The following is a 21002-nucleotide window of genomic DNA, read 5'->3' as shown; positions in this document are numbered from 1 at the left end:
TTCCATGCATATAGAAAGTGTCGTTCCCTTTGTATGCACGCAGAACAGATATCTTATTTTCCGGCGTGCGATCAGAACACGATTTGCCCGCACGCGTTTCCTACCACCTCGCATTTTCTCCCCGTGCTCGCACGAGATGTGCGATCGATTAGTGTACTCGCGACACATACAGAAAATAGCGTTGCTTTCTCGATGTGAGAAAGTAAAGAAGATACGATCGGAAGATTAACGCGATAACATTCATATCGTTTAATAAATTTCGCCAAACTTTGCGATATACCTAAATTACGAGCGATTTTCTTATGTAAACGAGAGATTGCTTATCGTTTATTATATTTATTTTTTCACATAACTGCGGTGCGACACTTTAAATTGCCTCACCTGCTACACGGTACACGTTTCCACGCTGTAGTAGATCTGAATGAAAATGCGCTACAATGCAGCAGCGTGTTGTACGTCTTTGGTCACTTTATTGTTGGAAGAAGCATGTCCAAGCCGCAGCAGCATTTTGCTGAGAACTCGGCTCGTATATATCGGTATCGGCAAGTTCCGCTCGACAAAACAAATTGCTTATACCATCAATGGAACTTCGTCGGAAGTGTGTGTTTGGCTACGTACTCGATACTTCATATAAACTGTTTGTTTAACTTTCGAAGCAGGGGAGAAAAGCACTCTCTTGCAAGACGATGGGCGGAAAACTGAAAAATTCCTCGAGGGGGATGGGAATCGTGTCAAGATATAAAGATATAGAATTAGGGATAGGAAACGCGTCTCGCGAAAATCCTGAATAAACAAAGCTCGATGCCGGGATAAAATATAGTTCGTTCGCTTATCTAACGCGTATGTAACCGCTTTAATATATGTTCTTGTGCAAAGTAATCAAATGTTATATACGCGTCTCCCGCGTGTTAAAAACGCATGATTCTGCATTTTTTAATTAAAATTTGATTAATACTGTGTAATTTCAAATCCAATTGAAATCCAAGTCACAGAAAATACTAATAGTGAGTGAGAATTGCGCGATATTTCTTTCTCCGATAAACATACATATGTAATAACGTGAAATTTGATTAATAAGATGAATTATGCTTGCATACTCAACAAGAGTTATTGTAAAACCAAAATATTTTACGATATATTTTGGCGATGTATAATATTAACCATAAATATCGCAAAATAAAAATGTGAATATGTATAGAATTATGCTTTTCGCAGAATCATATTTTCCGCTTAAGATTGCAATCTATTGTTATATCACGTATAACATTTATACATTATTGTATTAGTTATAACATTGCTTATATACATGAAATACGTATAATATAACAGCAGACCGCAATCTCAGGCAAGAAATGTGATTCTGCATAAATTGTAATTCTATTTCCGCACATAATAGATTTGCCGTTTGAGAAGGTAATTGAGATTAAAATTATTTTCAATGCGATTGTAGAAACGCAACGTCGCGAAAAGACAATCAAGAGTTGTGAAATATTGTTAAAAAATTTCAATAAGCACGTTGGAATACAGCAAAGATTGAGTTAGTATACTTCAGGCGATTTAATGCCTAATTTATGCAAAGTGGACCTGCGAAAATTATAATTCGAATATTATTCTCCAATGAATTCAAACCATTTTTTAAATTTACGCTTATTGATTATTATATTTAGGTGATAGAAATCAGATTACATTTTACAAATGTAATTTTGGCAATATATTATATAACACGTACTAATTAAACGCGAATTATCATGAAAATCTACTAATAATGTGTCATTTTTAATGAATAGTAATCATTGTACTTATCACAAGTGAATGTACAATTCAAAATTGAACAGATATTTGAGCGGTGTTAATAAGTGTCTATTAACGATGCTCAATTTGTTTAATTTTTCGATTTTGTAATCTAAACAGGAATATTTAAATAAACACAAATTTTTAAATTTGTATTTTTCCAAGCGACGATCGCGTTTTTTATCGTTGAGGATTTTCGCATCAATTTTCAATAGATAAATTGCTGAAATACACGCGTTTAAACATACGCGGGTAGATACGCGTTATTGCATTTTATCGAAAATATGCTTGGAAATTTTCCCCTGGATGGAGATCACAAAAAATGGTAACAATGCATTGGGAGGTTTGTTACATTCCTATGCATGCATGTGAAAATGATATAGAATTTTATAATGCATGCATATATGATCCAAGCTTTTCGAAAGCTTGGAATTAAGCTGCCTTACTTTTTTCATCTCTCCAATCTCCTTACAACATTCTTGCCACGTTCCTGGCGCGCTTTATATATACATATATGCATACAAGTGCCTACGGAGATATTTTCGAAGATGAACAAAATATGTTTATGAATAAATTAAAATAAGAAGAAAAATGTCAAATTTTGACATAATTTTGACATAATAATCCTCCAATTAATCTTTTGAAATCATTGATGATAAATTACATGTATAAAATAATGCAAATCAAAATTGGATTGCACCTTTAAGAATTACCCAATAATTAGTAATATATTTTTATATATTTTGTATTTGATATACACAGTAATAAAATATTTATTCAACATCCTCTAGCATTAACAATAATTTGAGAACGCGATTAAGATCTTATATCTTTCAATGCATTTTCAAATTTAGAATTTAACTTACCATCTGTGTTCATACGAATGATTTACTTCGAAAAGAGACTTTCTAGCGTCGAAACATTGACCTCTCCGCGGTTCACCCCGTGTACATTTCGCGAGTGGCAGCGGGCGCGCACGAAAATGCAGGCGGGTGAGAAGGTGACGAAAGTGAAGGACAGGGGTAAATGGACGGGTTTCGGGGTAGAGTGGCTTTCCGTTCTCGGTGGAGGCATTTGTTCCGTCGACGCGCAAACGCGCCCGCGCCTCGTAATAAACATGCCGCGCGCCCGCGGCGGACGGACTGACTGATGATACCGTTCACCGGTAGATCTATGTTATTGGTTACATCTCCCGATACCGATGAGCCATTGAGCATGGAAGCGAGGAGGCATTCGTCGTGCCGGAACGAACGGTAGTAATTACCGCGACCGCTCTCCTTTGTACCATAACTCTTTCCCCTTGCAGCCGATCTTTCCGGTTTCACGCACGCTCGCATTTGGTAATGCAAAAGTTATTTCGCCCCTTCTTATCCCGGCACATCCCCTCTGCTAAACAGGCAAGGGTCAAGTATGAAGAATTGTCACCATGATGAAGGCACTTCCGTCTATTCTATACGCTGCGATTTAATTTCGCTGCGAATTAAACGCACGTGATGCGTGCACGTTAAAATGCATAATTTAATGCTATAATTTTATTATAAGGCGCTGAATTTTTTAATGCTCCTAATTGAATGGTATGAAATTGAATTATATAATTTTTGCATCGTTCTTACGCGGCGCATTTTTGAAATATGTCGCGTGCTCCGCTTTCACGTCCGCCGAAAATACCGCGCCAAGAATTACAGATGATCTCTATCTCTCCTTTATTTTTTTCTCTCGCGTTATAACGAAACATAAATTGCCTAACGCTGTCCGGGTATCGAATGTGCCACGCGTTGGTCGATAGACTTGCACTTTACGTAAATGAAAACGTTCGCCGCCACGCGCACAGTCTGCAACATATTTTGAGACATTAGCGGAACATGTGTAAATAACGCTTTGATCTTCGTTTATACTATGCGGTACAAAGTCGAAACGCGTATTGGATGGTCTCTCATTCGCTTCATCGTTAAAATGTTAAATGTTAAATGCGGCTGTTTGACACTAATCCCTTTATTAACGTCGATCGCATATTCGATATGCAACAGATATCAAAGTAAAACTGAGTCGTTAACATTAAATTACGCAACGAGTGTGGAGATCGGACCATAAGAGTGTTAATTTTTACATTACGTAATGAAATCACTCACGTCGTGAGTTTATAAAATGTCCGATATTGCAATTGACATTTTTCGACAATCGTAATCATAACGAAAAATTAAATGAAATATTTAATGAAAAAATGGAATCGTAGAAAGCGAATAAATCTATAATGTTACGCGCTTAAATCCAGGATGTGAAAGAACCTAGGAATATCGAAGGGAATTTACAAAAAGGCGTGGACGAAGTCCATTTCCTGGGCGGTGGAGCAACTGCCTCGCATAAATCTTTTCTGTCAACTATTTATCTTTGAAATACGTTGGTGAGCAACACCGTAACCACCGCATGATTCGCGTGCTCTTTCGCGCAATTTCCACAAATACGTACGTTCGTATGCTACCCATATATATATATATATATATATATATATATATACAGAGCGTTTCTTTACGAAAAATGTCAATCAAACTACAGTTCTCAACGTATTAATTTTTTTTTATTTAATTATTAAAGTTATGATCTTAAACGTAAAATTATTACGATGTTAATATCTTGTAGAGAAATTTTGTGCAAAATTTTATGTAATACTAATACTTGCAAAATTACGAAAAACATTCACGCGTAATATAATAAATTTCAAGTCGGTGCAATGCAACACAAACGCGAAATGCTACATCCGTATTCGTAAACACGTCATGTAAAATACTTTGACTATCTGATACGTGTAATTTCAATGTAGCATCAGGTGGCTTCGGTGCTATCACGATAACGCCACTGTGACAATTGAAATTATTATCAGTGTTACCGCATCGCATCGCGTTGTCGGTATATCTGACAGATTAACAAAACGGCCAATGAAACAAGAGTAAAAACTAATTCCATGTACAATAACGCGCGAAATTTCATCGTTATTACAATTTTTTTCTATCTTTTTTCCCTATTCGTTAGCAACGAGTAATATATATATATCATTAATACGGTCGCGCCAAGTTAGAATTTTATATTTTTTGCGAGAACTCGCGAATGTGCATAAGTTTATCCGTCTGAAGTCTCATGGCGGCTTTAGCGAAATCGCTTTCAGTTTAGAGGCAAGATTTAATATCTGCAATGTAATTTATTTGGATTAGGCGCGCGCATTAAGAACGGCGTACTCTCGCCCAAGTAATATGCTCGAAACATCTTCGGGCTAATTAAAATTGTATCGCGCGATGTTTCTTATTATCGCCCATAACGTAATTAGTGCAATTGCCTCTCGGAAAGAGGGGAAAATGTTGCACGAGCAGTGCAGCACAAAGCAAAATGCGTTTAATCGGTATCCCGGACTGCCGAACGTACGAGTCGTATAAAAATTAAACGGACGGTAATACGACGCGCGGATTTATTTTAATTCATTCCGCCGTAACTAGCTCCGCGCCATTCATTCCCAATCACGAATTCGCTCGCGTAGATCGAATTGCACCTTTCTCTCCTGCAGCGTTATCCTCTTTTTCCCTCCTTCTCCCTCCTCACTCGTACATGCTTTTGACTGCAACGCCAATTCGTCTTTCGAAACGATGCGAAACGCTTAATGGGATCGTATCTACCGCGTGCATTTGCTATTATCGCGCTAACAAATAGAATAACTCTCGTAATATAACTCGGAGCTTCGCCCCCTCTCTCGCTCGCGCATTCCGGACAAAACATGAAATCGTTACGACGATTTGCAGCACACTTCGAAAACAGAGAGTACGTGCTCCTCTTCCCTCCGTCCGCCCTCATCCCCCCATACGCAAATCCCTTTCTCTCTCGTCCTCTCGCCAAAACCGGGGTAATCCCCCTTCGTACAAACCGATTCAGTTATCCCGTGACGAACTAACGGGTACTCCAGCCTAAATGGATCGATATTTATTCTGGATAGACGATCCGCGAAAGCGGATCTCTCCCTCGGATGTTCGTATCAACGTGAAATGGTTTCTTCACCGATTTTCATCGAACATTAAACAAGTCGGAAGAGAGCAACTCGTAGACACATCATATCGATAAGCTACGACATATTACCGATTAATTATAATTACCTTAGCGTACACATATGGAAAATTTTATGAAATTTTTATTTTATTTCGTCATTTGAAAATTATTATTACATAACAACGAGTTCAGTTTCGTCATGTAATAATGTTACTCTTCCATATATTAAATATAATACATTAAATATAATATTTAATTATTAATAATTTAATTATTCGTCATTTAATAGTGATTTGGGAACCAGAATCAATATTTTCGCGGTAAAGTCAAAGCTGCAAAATATGCTCTATAATACTAAATATACTTTTAATATAATGTAACAAATAAGCGTAAAATAAACTTGCCAAATTTTTGTTCTTAATTATTTACTTTATTTTTCGAGAACGCAATCGGTTTTTTTTTTTTTGTGTTATTATTGGACGAGTTTCTGCATTATAATAACGGTATTTGCAAGGGTGAATTGCGCGGAACAGAGAGAAGCGCGCTGCATCGCGAAAGGATTCAATGTCGGGCCTCGGGCGTTATCTCCATTATCATAATTTTTTTGCCAATGACGCCTAACGGACAACGTAACGCGTATGAAGAACTCAACGCATGGCACAGTAGATAACAGAAGAGGGGGGGGGGGTCGAGCGAGACAGGTAGCCAAAAGGGGGTGCTAGCGGACGGGATAGATGGCACGGCGATGAAAAGGGGCACCTGCTGTATCTCTGTGTGTGCATCCAGCCCGCGGGGTGCAACTTAATGAGCTTCCTATGTTGGTTCCGCTTTTAGCGCGTAACTCGACGTCTCTCGAGTGCTCTCTCTCTCTCTCTCTCTCTCTCTCTCACATTTATACACTCCTTCGTCCATCATCATCCTCCGCGTCGTCGTCGCGAGCATCATCACCAGCATGTATATCTCGGAAACGATCCATCTGCAGCGTTGGAAGCGGCATTAAGATGCAATCACGGCGAGTCGCGAATTAGCCGGTTGTCCGTCTCGAGAATTCAATTCTCGCGTCATGGATAAATTCGTCACGGGAGGGAGATACTTGTCAATTTTGAAAATAATTTCCCGAGCTATTACCTTGTGCATGTGACCTGTGATTATCATTGAGATCAATTTTTTGCTAATTGATATTAAATTCGTAAATTCAATCCCGCGTAGTCATAATTACAAAATTCGAACCGCAAAATAAAAAAATCACCATCAAAAGGAAAGAGGATCCAATATTATATATCATATATTTTTCGCAAATAAATATATTAAAGCGTAATTTCGCTTGAAATTGCGTCGTGTTTACGCAAGTAAAGTAATGGATAAAGTCCTTGATTAGCGAATATTTTCTCCAAGGAGCAATACCTAATTCGTTTAAGATCTAGTTACTATGAGGAAACTTTTCGCTCTGTATGTTACTTTCTCTCTTTCGTTCCGACGCGGCGTTAGGTTACTCGCGCGAACACCAATTCCTCCGTTCTACCACAATCCTATCGGATCCGCTTTGTGCGGCGTCTGGAGAAGTAACAAATTCTCCAATTCTTCGATTCGTACTCTCTCACCGCGGAATCGATTGTTCGTTACTCCGCGAACGGATGAAGGTACGGAAATCATGTATCGATCTTTCCCGCGAGCGCAGAGGTGTTACTCGCACGGTTTCTCCTCGCCGCATCACGTATCCTTCTAATTCCACCGCACACCGGTGCAACATTCCTTCCTCCATGCACATTTTTATTATCGGCATATCTCGGTCTTATTTCTCAGCAGCATTTTTATTCGACTCCGAAACATCACTGTAAATTTATATGCCTCGTTCTTTTCCGCGCTCCTAATTCTTCACGAGAGCTTTGGAGCTCTCTCGCGGCCTTCTCGCCCGTTCTCGCTTCTCTCGCTGCAAATCCATCATGCTGTATTACCGAGGGATCAACGAGACAGTCATACAGACACATAAAATGCCGGCGAGCTATCCTCTCGACGTTTGAATACCGCCGAACTCTGTTACAGAGTGGTCCCGCGGTAAAGGGCAACGGGAGGAATATATCCCCAATGTTGCAAAGTGCTGCGGCGACGCCAACTTATCGTCGCTAAGCCTCTTTACGAATGTAGCTCTTTTTCTTTTGCCCGACTTTCCCGGTTGACCCGATTTGTCGCCGGATAATGTTGATCGTTCGCACACGTTACACTCGTCGCGGCCTCGATGGAGGAATTAAAGCCACCAACATTCCAGGCTATAACGTGATCGTGTTAAAAAATATTTCGTTACGAGAATCTGTAAAATTTATGTATAGATTTATTTATATATACATATATATTAGGATTTTATCTTAGCTATTGTATAAAACTGCTAATAATAATAATTCAATTTAGAAAATATTTTTCATTTTGCTTATAACAATATATGAAATAAAAGACTGTCATGTCATAAATAACTGTCGAGACGAGTAGTTATTTTCGCGTAGATATTTTTGCGCTAACATTCTATCGCGTGACCACCGCATTATGCCAAAATGCACCAAGAGAGAACCCGCACTCCTTCGCTTGTCTCATTTCCCGTGGCTCGATTTAGCAGCCGACGAAAGCACGTAAGTGAATATCGCCTCTTTTCTCAGCTGATATTCCGATACTTTGCCATCCTCTACCGAAAACCCTAAATGCAACCGAGAATCGCGACGGAAGAATCCGCGGGGGAGTAGCCTGAAGGAAGCTGAACGGAGGCTGGTGGCAGCGGCGTCCTATGAGGCCGCATCTCCAGGAGAGATGCGGAGAGAAAGAGAGGGAATGTATGCGTTAAGGTGCCTTCAAACTTCGCAGACAGTTTGAACCACAATCCTCAAGTTCTATCGCGCAGGCGAACTCCCTTCGAAACCTAACGTTACTCGCGCAACGACGACAGCGTTTCGCGCTCATCGATAGTCGATCGCTATTTCGCGGCGTCTTTTGCATGCCGGCGTGTCACGTCGATCACGTGTAAGCAGCCTAGAGAGAAAGAGAGAACGAGAAAGAGAGAAAGAGGACCAGAAAAGCAATTCGAGTTTCTCACGTCATGCTCGTACGTCGTTACGTCGTCGCCTCTCCTCCCGTGTTGCCTCGAGCGATGGTCAACCGCATATAAATGGTATGACGTAAGGTGTCTAAGAGGTTTGACAAGTACGTACGACCTACCTCAGTAAGGCGGGAATAGTTAGTAGAAAGACGGTGATGCTCTAACGATCGTGGAAATGCATTATAACATTTCCAGAACGAAGAATTTTGTTTTCTTCTTCTCAGCTTTAATTAATAACAGTAAACGCAGCATAATGCGATGACGTGATTTGAACCAATTAGACAACTCACATATTACGATGAATTGACTTCTCCTATGGATTTTTACATTGTATGGAACCAACACAAGATTTAATGATATCATACGTACGTTTTTAATAATTTATGACGTTTGCTGTAATTTCTTTTCTATCAAAATTGACGCTTTTCATATTAGGATTATTGTTCTAATAGCGCTAAAAATAATCCAATTGGAGGTCGAAACGTTCATTTGAAATTATGTATGTTTATATCTAATTAGATTATATAAACATTTTTGCGTACATATATCTTGCAAGGCTTCTATGCTCCTTCTTTGTTCCTTTTCTTTATTAAGAATTTATTTAAAATTGTATGAGACATACCGTCTCGTAAGAGTAAGATCAATTTATTATCTTTATAAAAAATATTTTTAGTAACTAACAAGTGCTCCTATTATATGGTCTCGGATATAATAAGTTCATGTTATAAAATATAGATAGAATAACTTATATTATAAAATATAACTACCCGCTGTTGCGTGTTATGGTTCGCTAATTAAAGATGACTATAATTGTTCGCATAAATGTGACGCAATGTTAATACAAATAATATATATTTTAATATATTTTTTATCAACGAAAAATATCGCCTTCATCGAATATTAATTTCTTGAAAGATTCTTAATTTTTTGTTGTTCACTTTTTTTCATCTATTCTGCAATTATAATTTGCGAGAGCTAATTTATGGATTCAACATTTTCATTGTGTAAAACCGTGTGCAAAGAGCGACGTATATTACTGTTAATAATCTCAGGTTTATTCTTTGATGAGCGACATGCTTGTCCGGTAGGAAGAAGGCAAATCCGGCACAAGAATAGTACCAGTAAAGTCGCGGCGTGGAAAAGACGGTTAAATATTCGTACGTATCATTACGAACACGCTCGCAGAGAAGTTTGGTGTGTAATAATAGTACAATTTACCCTGTCTAGTATATCTTGTAGAACGCAGGCATCACTGGCACGACTTGTTACGGTTTGTTCGGTGGATGACACGAAACCTGAGCGAGGATGTCCTGCTGACAAAAAAGTTAAATAGTAAGAGATAGCAAATTAAGTTTAGCAGTAGGATGGTGGGAGAAATGGAGAGAGGGAGCGGAGAGAGGAGCGGCTCCGACTCCGGGAAAGCTAGTAAAGGTAGACGGATATATAACTTCTTTTACAGGAACTTCAGCGGCAATCCCTTGTAACATAATTAGTAAAGTAACTCGCGCGGCGATATCGTGAGAGAATATTTATTTTTAGCTCGGCGAGAGGGGGAGGAAGGGAAAGTTCGTCGACAAATTCGCGTAGAAAGAAATTTAGAGATCGGGGTTTGACATTGTGGCCTATGTTCAGGATAAGAAGGAAAATCTGTCTGAAATATTTTTTTTCGCAATATGTACGATCTCCCGATTTTATTTCATAGCGGCATGGCATTATCGAGATTTGTTTTAATCTCTGAATTTTCCGTGATATTTGTTAACCAACCTTTCAACATTTCAGCATTTCATTTGACGATAGTAACGCGAAGCGAGTGCGATTCGTTCACTGACACATTAATATTTTTTGCGCGATACGTCTTTTTTTTTACAACAGCGAAACTACTGTGCATAAATAATTTCATGCGTATTGTGAACAGTGAATTTTATTATATTCTCTTCGAAATACGTTGCCATCGATCTAATTTACAAAAAAGACTGCTGCATACATTTGGTAAGAGATAAAATAGGAACTTTAATCGGTCCACAATTAAACAACGTAAATATGAAGAGTATTATTTTTAGATATTCTCAGATATTTAAGTTTTTTTTTTGTTACAAGAGACATGCTCTTATCTACTAATAAAGTTAAAATTCCATTTATCAGTTTTAATTATTGTTATACTTATGTGGCACATACAAGCAAATATGATTTTTATTTACCAAATTAAATTTATTTTTTGAGTTACTAGTACATAACAGGCGCGTGCTTTGCGCGCGCTGCGCTCTGAAGAGAAGAATATTAAACATTATCAAATTCATATCGATAGAGTATATTTGGCTTCATGATATGTTGATATTTTCTTGCCATTAGATGCTTTTGTTATCCAACAGGAGAGTGTCACGATACTTCTATTATAAGTCGCGCAATGCATCGCGATAACGAGACATTATAATTACTCTTATAATTATAACTGGTCCTATAATCGGTACTACAATGCATAGTTAACGAAGAAATTTAATATTCCGCAATGTGCCGGTTCGGTTGTTACAGTGAACTACGGTGAATGTGTGGTGTGGTTATTGTATACAGAAGTTTGCCGGAGCGTTGGAGAGAATGGAGAGAGACGTGAAATTCGATCTCATAAATATACGGAATTAGTCGCGTGTACGAGGATTTGTTGCCTAACTAATTTGATCAGATCGTAAACAGATGAACATCTTTTGTTGACCTGTTCATTTCTTGTATAATATGTATAATAATTTACAATAAAGTAAAGGGAATTTATGTAAAAGGATAGTTTTCTGTAATTTTTAAGGAGTTACTCGTAAGGCTGAGTCAAAAGGTACGGCGAATCTCGAAATTCGCGTTAAACTTTTTTGTAACTTATACCATATCGGCACCGCGTATTAAGCAGTGATAAGCCAGTGCAGTTACGAAAATCCCTCGAGTCACCGCACGAGAATCTCTCCCGGCGCGATACCTTATCAATAATCAATCGCTATTTCCACGTTCCTCTCGCGGTGGTCGCATTAACGAAAGTTTCGATCGAGAGAGAGAGAGAGAGAGAGAGAGAGAGAGAGAGAGAGAGAGAGATGGAACTATCGATAGATATAAGAGAGAGAATAACGGAAACTGCAGTTGCACTTTCTCAGATGAAGTAGGGCGAACGGGTGAATATGCCAGGGAGGTTTCGTTCCCCGTGTCTCTCCGTATCCGAGGGCGAAATTTTATTGGGAGGAGAAAGCATTCTTTTTTTTTTCCTCCATAAAGTGATTTACATTACCTTCGATGAGAGAAGGAATCGATAAATCTTCCATTCACAAACGTCGAAGGAATGATTGATCAAATTTCTTTGTTGCGAAACGCGAAACCATTCCGGCGTATGATTTAAGGAGTGCATTTATCATTGTTTCACTCGTGATTCGGGATACCGATGGGTATATCCTTTAAAATTGGTGATTGAAATGGGATATTTGTAATTAATCGGAACCAGCATTGCCGCGCGAGCTCGCCGTAATTCGAACAATCGCGATAATTCGGAAAATTAAATCCTACATTTTTGTGTAGAAACGATTTTATTTAAAGGTAATTTGATATATTGAGGGGAGAGAATTTTGTGCCATTTGATGCTTGATTTTATCACGTGATATCTCTGTCATTAAAAGCCCGTGCCTCATATAGAGGTATGTTTGCTCCCTAAATCTAATGTTTCACATGTAACGGCTTAATGCATGGATTATCTTAGAATCCTTAGTGAGAGAGGGCGCATTATCGGCGATTGGCGTATTCACGTCGTACTCCACTTGATTTCCTCTCTGATACTTGATTTCCCTGCAGGTAGCTTAAATACAAGATTTAGCCTTACCAAATGCAGCGTGTGAATTATCCTATTAATAGGTGCACGTATAACGCAATAACAGACAGGTTTGGTATTGTCTGTCGAAAGATAAGATTGGATTGCTATTGGATTATCAAATTAAGTAGATTACTTATCACGCACGACACCGAAAAGGTACGCGATATAAGGAATTTACGCAAAATATGTAAACGCGTAACGCATAAAGAAAAGAGAAAGAGAGTAAGTTTCATATATTAAGTAAACTATTATATAAAGACGAATGATTGAAAAATATTAATTAAAGTACTTATTAGCAATTACGATTTTTAGAAATAAAAAATCTTAGAAGCATTTTAAAATGTATACGAAAGTATAAAAATTATTCACCTATAACTGTATAGATTTTTCATAATTCATTAATTTTCTTAAAGGACAGCTTACACAGAATTAAAGAATTATGATAAGGATTTGCTGTTAAAAAATAAAAATTACTAAATTTTCAGTAATTTTAATAATGTTCATATTTATACGTTCGAGATTTTATTTCTCTAAATGTAATGTATAATTTTGAATCAGTATTTTGCAATTGTGCTTTTAAGACATTATTATTAGTCGCTTGCTCTCTAGTTGCGATGAAAAATAAGTGTAAAGGTACTCTTAACCGAAGATACGAGCTAAACTACTTGCCCAGTGCGCAAAATAAACTAATATAGGTTGAAATTCAACGGATGATCTTCTCGCAACGAAGAACTCTGGATGTTTGCTTCTCCTCGCGGTGGAATATCGAAAGAAACAGATCAATGGTAGACTCGCTCGAGAAAATGAGTCGTATGCAAAGGGAAACGGGGCGCGCAGGTAAGAGAAGAAGGGTATTTGCTAAGTGCATGTGAGAATTGCGTCGAGCAATTGCGTAACGTGTAACACGACTATCGTGTAGCGAGGAAACGGAAGCCAAAATAAAAGGAACCGCTGAAAACGCGTAAGTATAAATATAGCTTCGCCGGTAGACCTGATAAAACGAACGGATCGCCGATGCCGTCACCGTGGTGGTTTTTATTTTCCCTTCGCGCGCTTTAGGAATCAACTGTAGTAAAATATGAGAGAAAAACAGAAACAAGATTGGGAAATACAGCGGAGGAAAGCGGAAGGAGCGAGAGAAGCGAAAGTTACCCTCCGAGTCTTCGTTGCGTTTCCTTTTCGATTGGAAACATCTCGCTAATATTCCTAATTTAACTTGACAGAAATAGGATTAGGGAGGGCTTTATATAAAATCTAGTAGATTCTGTAATATTTTTATAATAGTAATGCAATAGATATAAATAATATATGAATATTTTATTTATTTTATTTGAAAAACTCACGCGTGCCAGTCCTGAATTGGCAATGCGAAAGAATGTTTTCAGCTTAAAGTAGTTCCGCAAGCGACTATACGTAGTTTCTCACATGTGCACTTACACGCGCGCCATGAACATTTTCACTACGTAAATCTAATAACGCGGGCGCGTATCGACTTTCCAATTATCAACTTTCTCCATACTTCGAGAAGTATCGAAATAGTATCAAGTTTCTTCAAAAGCTATACCACTAAATCACAGAATATTTTTCCATAGAATATTTTTTTCATAGCTCTCACATGTTTTTTTCAGAAAACTTTGCATACAAATGATTGAGAATTATATGGACTTAGAATGTACATAATTTTAATAATTCTATAATCTAATTTAGATCCGATAATCAATAATATTATTGATATCTGATACGATTATTCTTGCAATTATGTCATGAAACTCGTGAAATATTTTTCAAATTTGCTCCGTGCGCGTAAAATTGGAAGATTTTTAAATCTGACAAAAGATATCAGTTGACAATACTGTCACTTCGGCGAAATATGTGACAAATGAATTAATTTTTGTAATGCTCAATTAAATGTGAATGATCGTATTTTAATTATTGCGCGTATGCCCTTTATGCACACATGTGCTCTCAAATAAATTACATCCAGGTCCATAATTTTCAATCTCTCAGACGTTAACGGATACGCTTGATTATTCATCGGAAGGAAATAGTTGAATGTGCTTGTGCGCATAGTGAAACGATAGGTAACTGCATCGTCCAAGTCAAAGGGGCTTTTGATATCCTGACCACTGATCGGCCCTTCAAAGAGATATTCGACGTTTATCGCCCTATCTCGTGATACGCGATTCTACTTTCGTATTTATGACGATCTCCTAGTGCATGCTAACGTGCATTCGTCGTTATCTGTCTCATGTTTTTACAGAATTCGATGTTGTAATATTGCAATGTCATTGCAATGGATATTAAACTGGAACATTCACGAAAATTTCATTTTCATTAACTTAAACACATGCCCGTTTATTTATAACCATCGCTTGAATCTCATATCAGATGAGATATTTAGAATAAAGTTTCCATAATATTTATATGCATCTTATATTAAAAAGCGTAACAGATGACATATCGAAACAGAATTTCATCTGAGACACAAAAAATAACATTCTAATTCAAAAGTATCAAGCAGTTAGAATTTAAATCAATGAAAAATTCAAATCGCAAATGTAGAATATGTTTGAATTTAAATTTAAATTTAAATTCAAATAAATTATGATATTGTCCGTGTACAAATATTCGCCATAAAATAATAACCTTATAATTCCCATTTCTTATTATTTCGATATCGTAATATGAATAAAATAATTTGTCCATCTTGTATTGAAAATGTGGAGTAATAGTAAAATCGAGTAATATGAATAATGAAAAGCCATGATATTCCGATCGTTTATTAATAATATATCTCGTTGAATTTATACGTTCGAAATATATTATGCATACAATACTAAATTTCAATTATACATTTTCGAATGATCTATCACGCCTTAATTAGCCAAAACTTTGTTAACTGAATCGTATCCCATGATATTAGGATTGCCGATTATTTTCGAATTTTTTGATCATTAACGAAACATTGCTTGTGCGAAATGGATCGATAATTAATGGCTACAATCAACCACAATTGACTGCAACGACTAATGACTGCAATTCAAATTAATCATCAATATATGATCGTAATTAATTCCGTATTTTAGTATTTATTAACCGCGTATAACATAAAGTTTCTACATTGGTGATTTGTTAAAAGCTTTCACCGTTCGAGATTTGTCTGTTGATTTGCGGAATATCAATCATAATCTTCTTTCGTGTTATTTTTACATTTTAAAATACAGTAACAAAATGCACATTGAGTGGATTTAGTATCAGGTATTTCTACTCTCTTATAAAGTATAATATTTTTATTATCGTATAAAATGTAATACGATTATTGTGTTTATTAGAATCATTGTAATATGTTAGTGACTAAGTGCATACGCGATTGTGATTAACTGAATTTCGTGGGTGAATCTCGTGTGAGTTCCAATAAACAAAGAGGAATAGAAAACAAAAAAGAAGGAAATCTATAAAAGCACGAATATATATCGAACGAACATCAAACAAACGATAGTGAAGCAATTATAGAGTAACATATTATTGTATTATTTTATTTGTCAAATCGCGAAGTAAATTATATACATATAATTCATAAATATTATATTTCATAGATTCATTGTTTTAGAATAAATAAATTATAATACAGATTAGTAATAATTTAATGTTGGTCATATCCGTCGATTTATGTGAAAATGTACAAATATATAAAACTCATTGCATTAATGCATAATTTGATATATTTTGGTGTCTTATTATACAGACAGAATTTAATTACGGATGCACAAGATTTGACCAGATGCACTATGTTGTAATCCAAAGATAGATCAGATCTGCAAACATTCATCAAACATTCTACATATAGATGAGATTTTCCAGAAATGGTGATAGTCCTTAATAAGCTTATTAGGGTAATTTGTATTAATTTGAAATTATACTTATAATTTATTAAATTTCACAATATATTGATATTTAAAAAAAACCTTTTATAACGTACTTATTTTATCTTAATCTTTTATAGCTTTTTCATTTTTATCTTTTGGTAATTTGATTTTATGGCTTCTGTTATTAAAAACAAAATAAAAGAAAATGTGAGATTCAATTTTATCTATCTCGTGACGTATATATTATTGCGGAGTGTTTCGTAATAATTGTACAATACTTTAATGATTCAAGTGTCATATGATCGTTTTATTTTTTACAATCAACTGAGTACACTCTCAGTTGATTTCTGATCCAAATATAATGTTGAACCGTTCACGTTTCAAGATATTAAACTTTATTTCGAGTATTTCCGATATGTTTTGAGATAAAATTTACGGTAAATTCTTACTAAAACCTGATTCAGACATTTTATAATTTCCGTCAGAATCCAGGCTAGAATTTTATAATTTTATATTTATTAATTTACTTCATTTATTATTTTATGTGCCGTATAATACGAAAAATCTTTAGAGAATCAAAAATACGTATGTACAAGTCAAAATATACGCGCGACATATAAAATGATAATATTACACAAAATTCTATCTTAAAATCTGATGCGAATTATAGATTTAATCTACAAACAATCTAAAGTGAACTTTAGTAATACGTGATTTTCCTCGGTTCAATATTTGATTTTTAATACAAGATTAAAAATCTATTGATATGCATTCATATGTTTTTCAAAAATTCGAGAAATTAAATTTAGTTATGGATCTTGTGAACACAAGACGAATAAATTAAAAATAAATTTTACCATATCTGGGCTGCTTAGCTGAATCATTATTACAATTATATCAAAATTAATATCGAACTGATCTGTTCAAAACTAGTTTCATCCAAATTCTTGAACTGAAATTATAATGTAGGCCTTAAATATGTATATGGAATTTTTGGCGAACGCGAGAGCAAGATTGGCCGAGGTTATAAAGGGTGAGTTTTTGGCGTGAGCGAAATTTTCATTTGACCATCGGACTGTGGTCGTTACATACGTTACGTACACGTATATGTGGCATACGCATTCACGCGCACGTGTGCCCCCGAGACGCGAAGTGTGCGTATCGCGAGAGAGTGCGGAGAAGAGGGTGTATCTCCACTACCATTCGAGAGTATTATTGCGGCGCTGGCCGGCCGGCGACGGGCGAACGGGAGATATATCAGCGGGTTGGCGTTTATGTGGCGACCAACTGTCGAGTTAATATTCACACGATTCGGGGTTCTCTCCTCCGTTTGCCCTCTTCCCCCTCCTCCGTTCCGTATCCTCGTTCCGAGCACGCGTCGACGACGTCGCAAAATTCTCGATTTCAACCCAGACCTCTCTCTTCTCTCGCGCCCCTGAAGCCGGTTGCCTCGCTGTAACAACTCCCTTGCGCATATCCTCTCACGCGAAATTTAGTATGTTATGTTGGAAAATTCTAATTATGATTTCCATACAGATCTTATTTTCGAAATAATAAATAAGATTGCTAAATTATTACATCTGCTATTTAATCGATAAAACTTCTGACCAATAGACTTTTAAGTATTTCTTTTGCAGTAATTTTTGCCGGTTTTTTATATTGTTGCAGTTCTATCTAATCAGTTTGTTTATTATTTTAATTTTTAATGGCGAAAATACACATGAGTTTTTCTACCTTTGATCTCGCAGCTTACTGATTCTTGTTTGAGAATTAATATATTGCAAATTTTGATAAAATATAAATAAAAAAATAATATTTTCGTATTAATATGTTTTCTTTCGCGATACTTTTTAATTACTCTCATGTTACATTTTTCATGTACATAAATTTTGCCTATTGATGTGAAAGAGAAATCGCATGACTGAAATTTATTGTAATTAATATTCAAAATATCCCGTGCGAAAGTTAACTGTTTTAATAAAAGGATTTTCTGTGCGTGGACTTGCCTTATCTGTGTTTATATTAATTTTAAATCAACGAATTGTAAATTTTACTGCAAATAAATTATCGTTTGTCCTCCAGTTATAAAAATTAGTTTTCAAAGATAGCAGTAAATAAATAAAAGAATAATTAAAAATTTTTAACAAAGGCTTTCAGTATAAGTTACTGATATAAATAACTGTTGCTTGGCTCGTTTATGTGTTAATATGTTTAATATAGTGCTTTATTTTAACGTATTTCACGCTTTTTGTTGCAGTACGTATGGCGTATGGCTTACCCTATGGCATGGCATCGCGGAACTTCGCACTGTGCGTCCTTATTGTCGCCTTCCTCCACGTCAGTCTCGGTAAGAGTCGAATATACCGCTTCGGTAAGGTAAGTATTTCCGTGACGCGCAGATCCTTGCGAGAAACAGGAAAAAAAAGAGAGAATCGTTCGTAGGAGTTGCGAGAAGAAGCAAAAGTTACAAGTTTTTAATCCGCACGAAATGATAGAATTCCCTCCTTCCCTTCTACCCAGATCGCCGCGACTGGTATCGTGCCCGTTACTTTTGCGCCGCCTTTCTTTGCTCCAGTTACGGTAAGAATCAAATAGAATCCTTCTCTGAAGACGTCGCTATCGGTAGCCTTTCGCGTTTCCGCGAGAGCTTAAAAAGAATCCTCGCTTAAAAAGAAGTAGGAATTGCAAAGTGGCACAGACCGCCGACTTTTCTCCCGCCTCGGAAAACGGAAACGCGTTCGCGTTCTGTATCGTTATGCTTATTTATTTAGTACCGTTGTTCGTCTATCACATGGCTGTAAATTACGAAATTCTTTTAGAAAAATCATATTAAATTCTAAACTTACAGAAATTTATAGATGCTTAGAGAGAAAGACATGAAAATTTGATAGAGTTTACAATACGATTAAATTCATCATTTCTTGTGAAATTTATTTGCGAAACACTGGATTAGGTATTATAGATGATAAAAAAAAAAAATAAAATATAAGAAATAAAAATTCACGTAAATCTTGAACATTTCAATTTCCTTATTATTTAATGTTTATTGAGATTGCTCTCTAATTCGGAGCAGTGCAGTTCGGTCGATTTCTCATTACACTGCAGGTGCAAATCATAATGCATAGGTCGTCGAGCACTTGATTTGCATGCGGACCAACAAAAATATTACCTGGTCTTCGGGAGGTAGCCTTTCCACGCGATAGATCATGATAGATGATGATTACTCCACAAGTCAGCGAACTTTCGCTGGGCCGTGTTCCACGTGATTAATAAACACTCCGTTTCTCGCGAAACTTTCTCCCCTTTTCTTCGTGCTCGCGTGATTGCCATAAGCTAAGTTAGCCAAAAAGGATACAGGAAGAATATATCTTTTTTTTGTTTCATCTATTAGACTCCATTTCGTTATTGCGTTATTGAGAATGATCAACGTGCGCGACCACTCTGTGTGATACGTAACGTCACATAAAATTGGCATCCGCCACGCGAGAACGCGAGGGGTGAATATCGTGACGTGAGAAGGTTACAGGGTCCGTAAGGGTTCGTAAGCGATCAATCAACACCCAATTTATGCGGCGCACTGTCCTGCGTGTTGCACAGTAAAATGTGCGAACAAATTGTTTCAGCAAAATTTATATGATATAAGGTAGAAAATATATTAAATGATTAAGAAATTTTATAATCAAATATATACGTTCGTATTACATGCAAGAAAATATACAAGCTAATTTTTATCGATTGTTTTAAGAAAATATGTGCACTCTCCTAAATTTAAATAATTTTTATTAGAAATTAATTAACGTTCTCGGAATCGCGTCTCATATAGAATACGAATGGTATAATCACAAGCGCGACGCATAGAAAGAATAATGATTATCGCGTGGTGACATAGTCGACCGGCCGCTCATTACATGCATAAGTAATGCAGCGATCTAGATTAAATTTCGCTCGCGCGGCGCAAAAAGGTGATGGGCATTCTTGTATTCGGGGCTCCCCCGAATCTTCCCTAATGCGCCGTCCATACATCATATTCGTAACGGCGGCGTATCGACGGCAAGTTGGCCGCGCGGTGGGCTAATTAAGGATTAACTTTGCCGATCGTTTTAGCCATAATCGCTGGCGCATAATCGCTAATTGCATAATTCAGGACAAACGCCGCCCAAGTCCGAGGTCCTGCCCGAATTTCTGGCGCTCTTGGAAAATCACACGGTCACCCAAGGTCGCGACGTCTCGTTCACCTGCGTCGTTAATCATCTTCAGTCTTACAAGGTAAATGTACTCGTACCGCTTGCGCGCATGTTGTAATTAGCTAGTCGATTAGGGCCACCGCTCGAAATAGTAAGTAGTGTGGCCTAGATCGTATTTTCGCTTAATATACCGGATGCAGCCTAGACGGATTGTATTG

At 36.8% G+C, this 21002-nt stretch overlaps 1 protein-coding gene across 3 annotated transcripts in view; it reads left to right on the top strand.

Moving 5' to 3' along the window:
- LOC105452564 (lachesin-like) overlaps positions 1–21002 on the top strand; it is a 33500-nt gene that overhangs the window by 3493 nt on the left and 9005 nt on the right. For 2 of the 3 annotated variants that reach the window (XM_011693900.1, XM_011693822.1), the window contains exons 2-3: positions 18858–18947; positions 20745–20866. In XM_011693900.1, the coding sequence (XP_011692202.1) occupies positions 18863–18947; positions 20745–20866 (207 nt within the window). In that variant the 5' untranslated portion in view covers positions 18858–18862. The remainder of the gene's footprint in view (positions 1–18857; positions 18948–20744; positions 20867–21002) is intronic. The other variant, XM_011693982.1, reaches the window with a different exon arrangement.

This window comes from Wasmannia auropunctata, unplaced genomic scaffold (assembly GCF_000956235.1).
Source record: "Wasmannia auropunctata unplaced genomic scaffold, wasmannia.A_1.0 LD336116.1, whole genome shotgun sequence".
Taxonomy (NCBI): Eukaryota; Metazoa; Arthropoda; class Insecta; order Hymenoptera; family Formicidae; genus Wasmannia; species Wasmannia auropunctata.
Note: the sequence above shows the minus strand (reverse complement) of the source record. Positions and strands in the feature narration are given on the sequence as shown.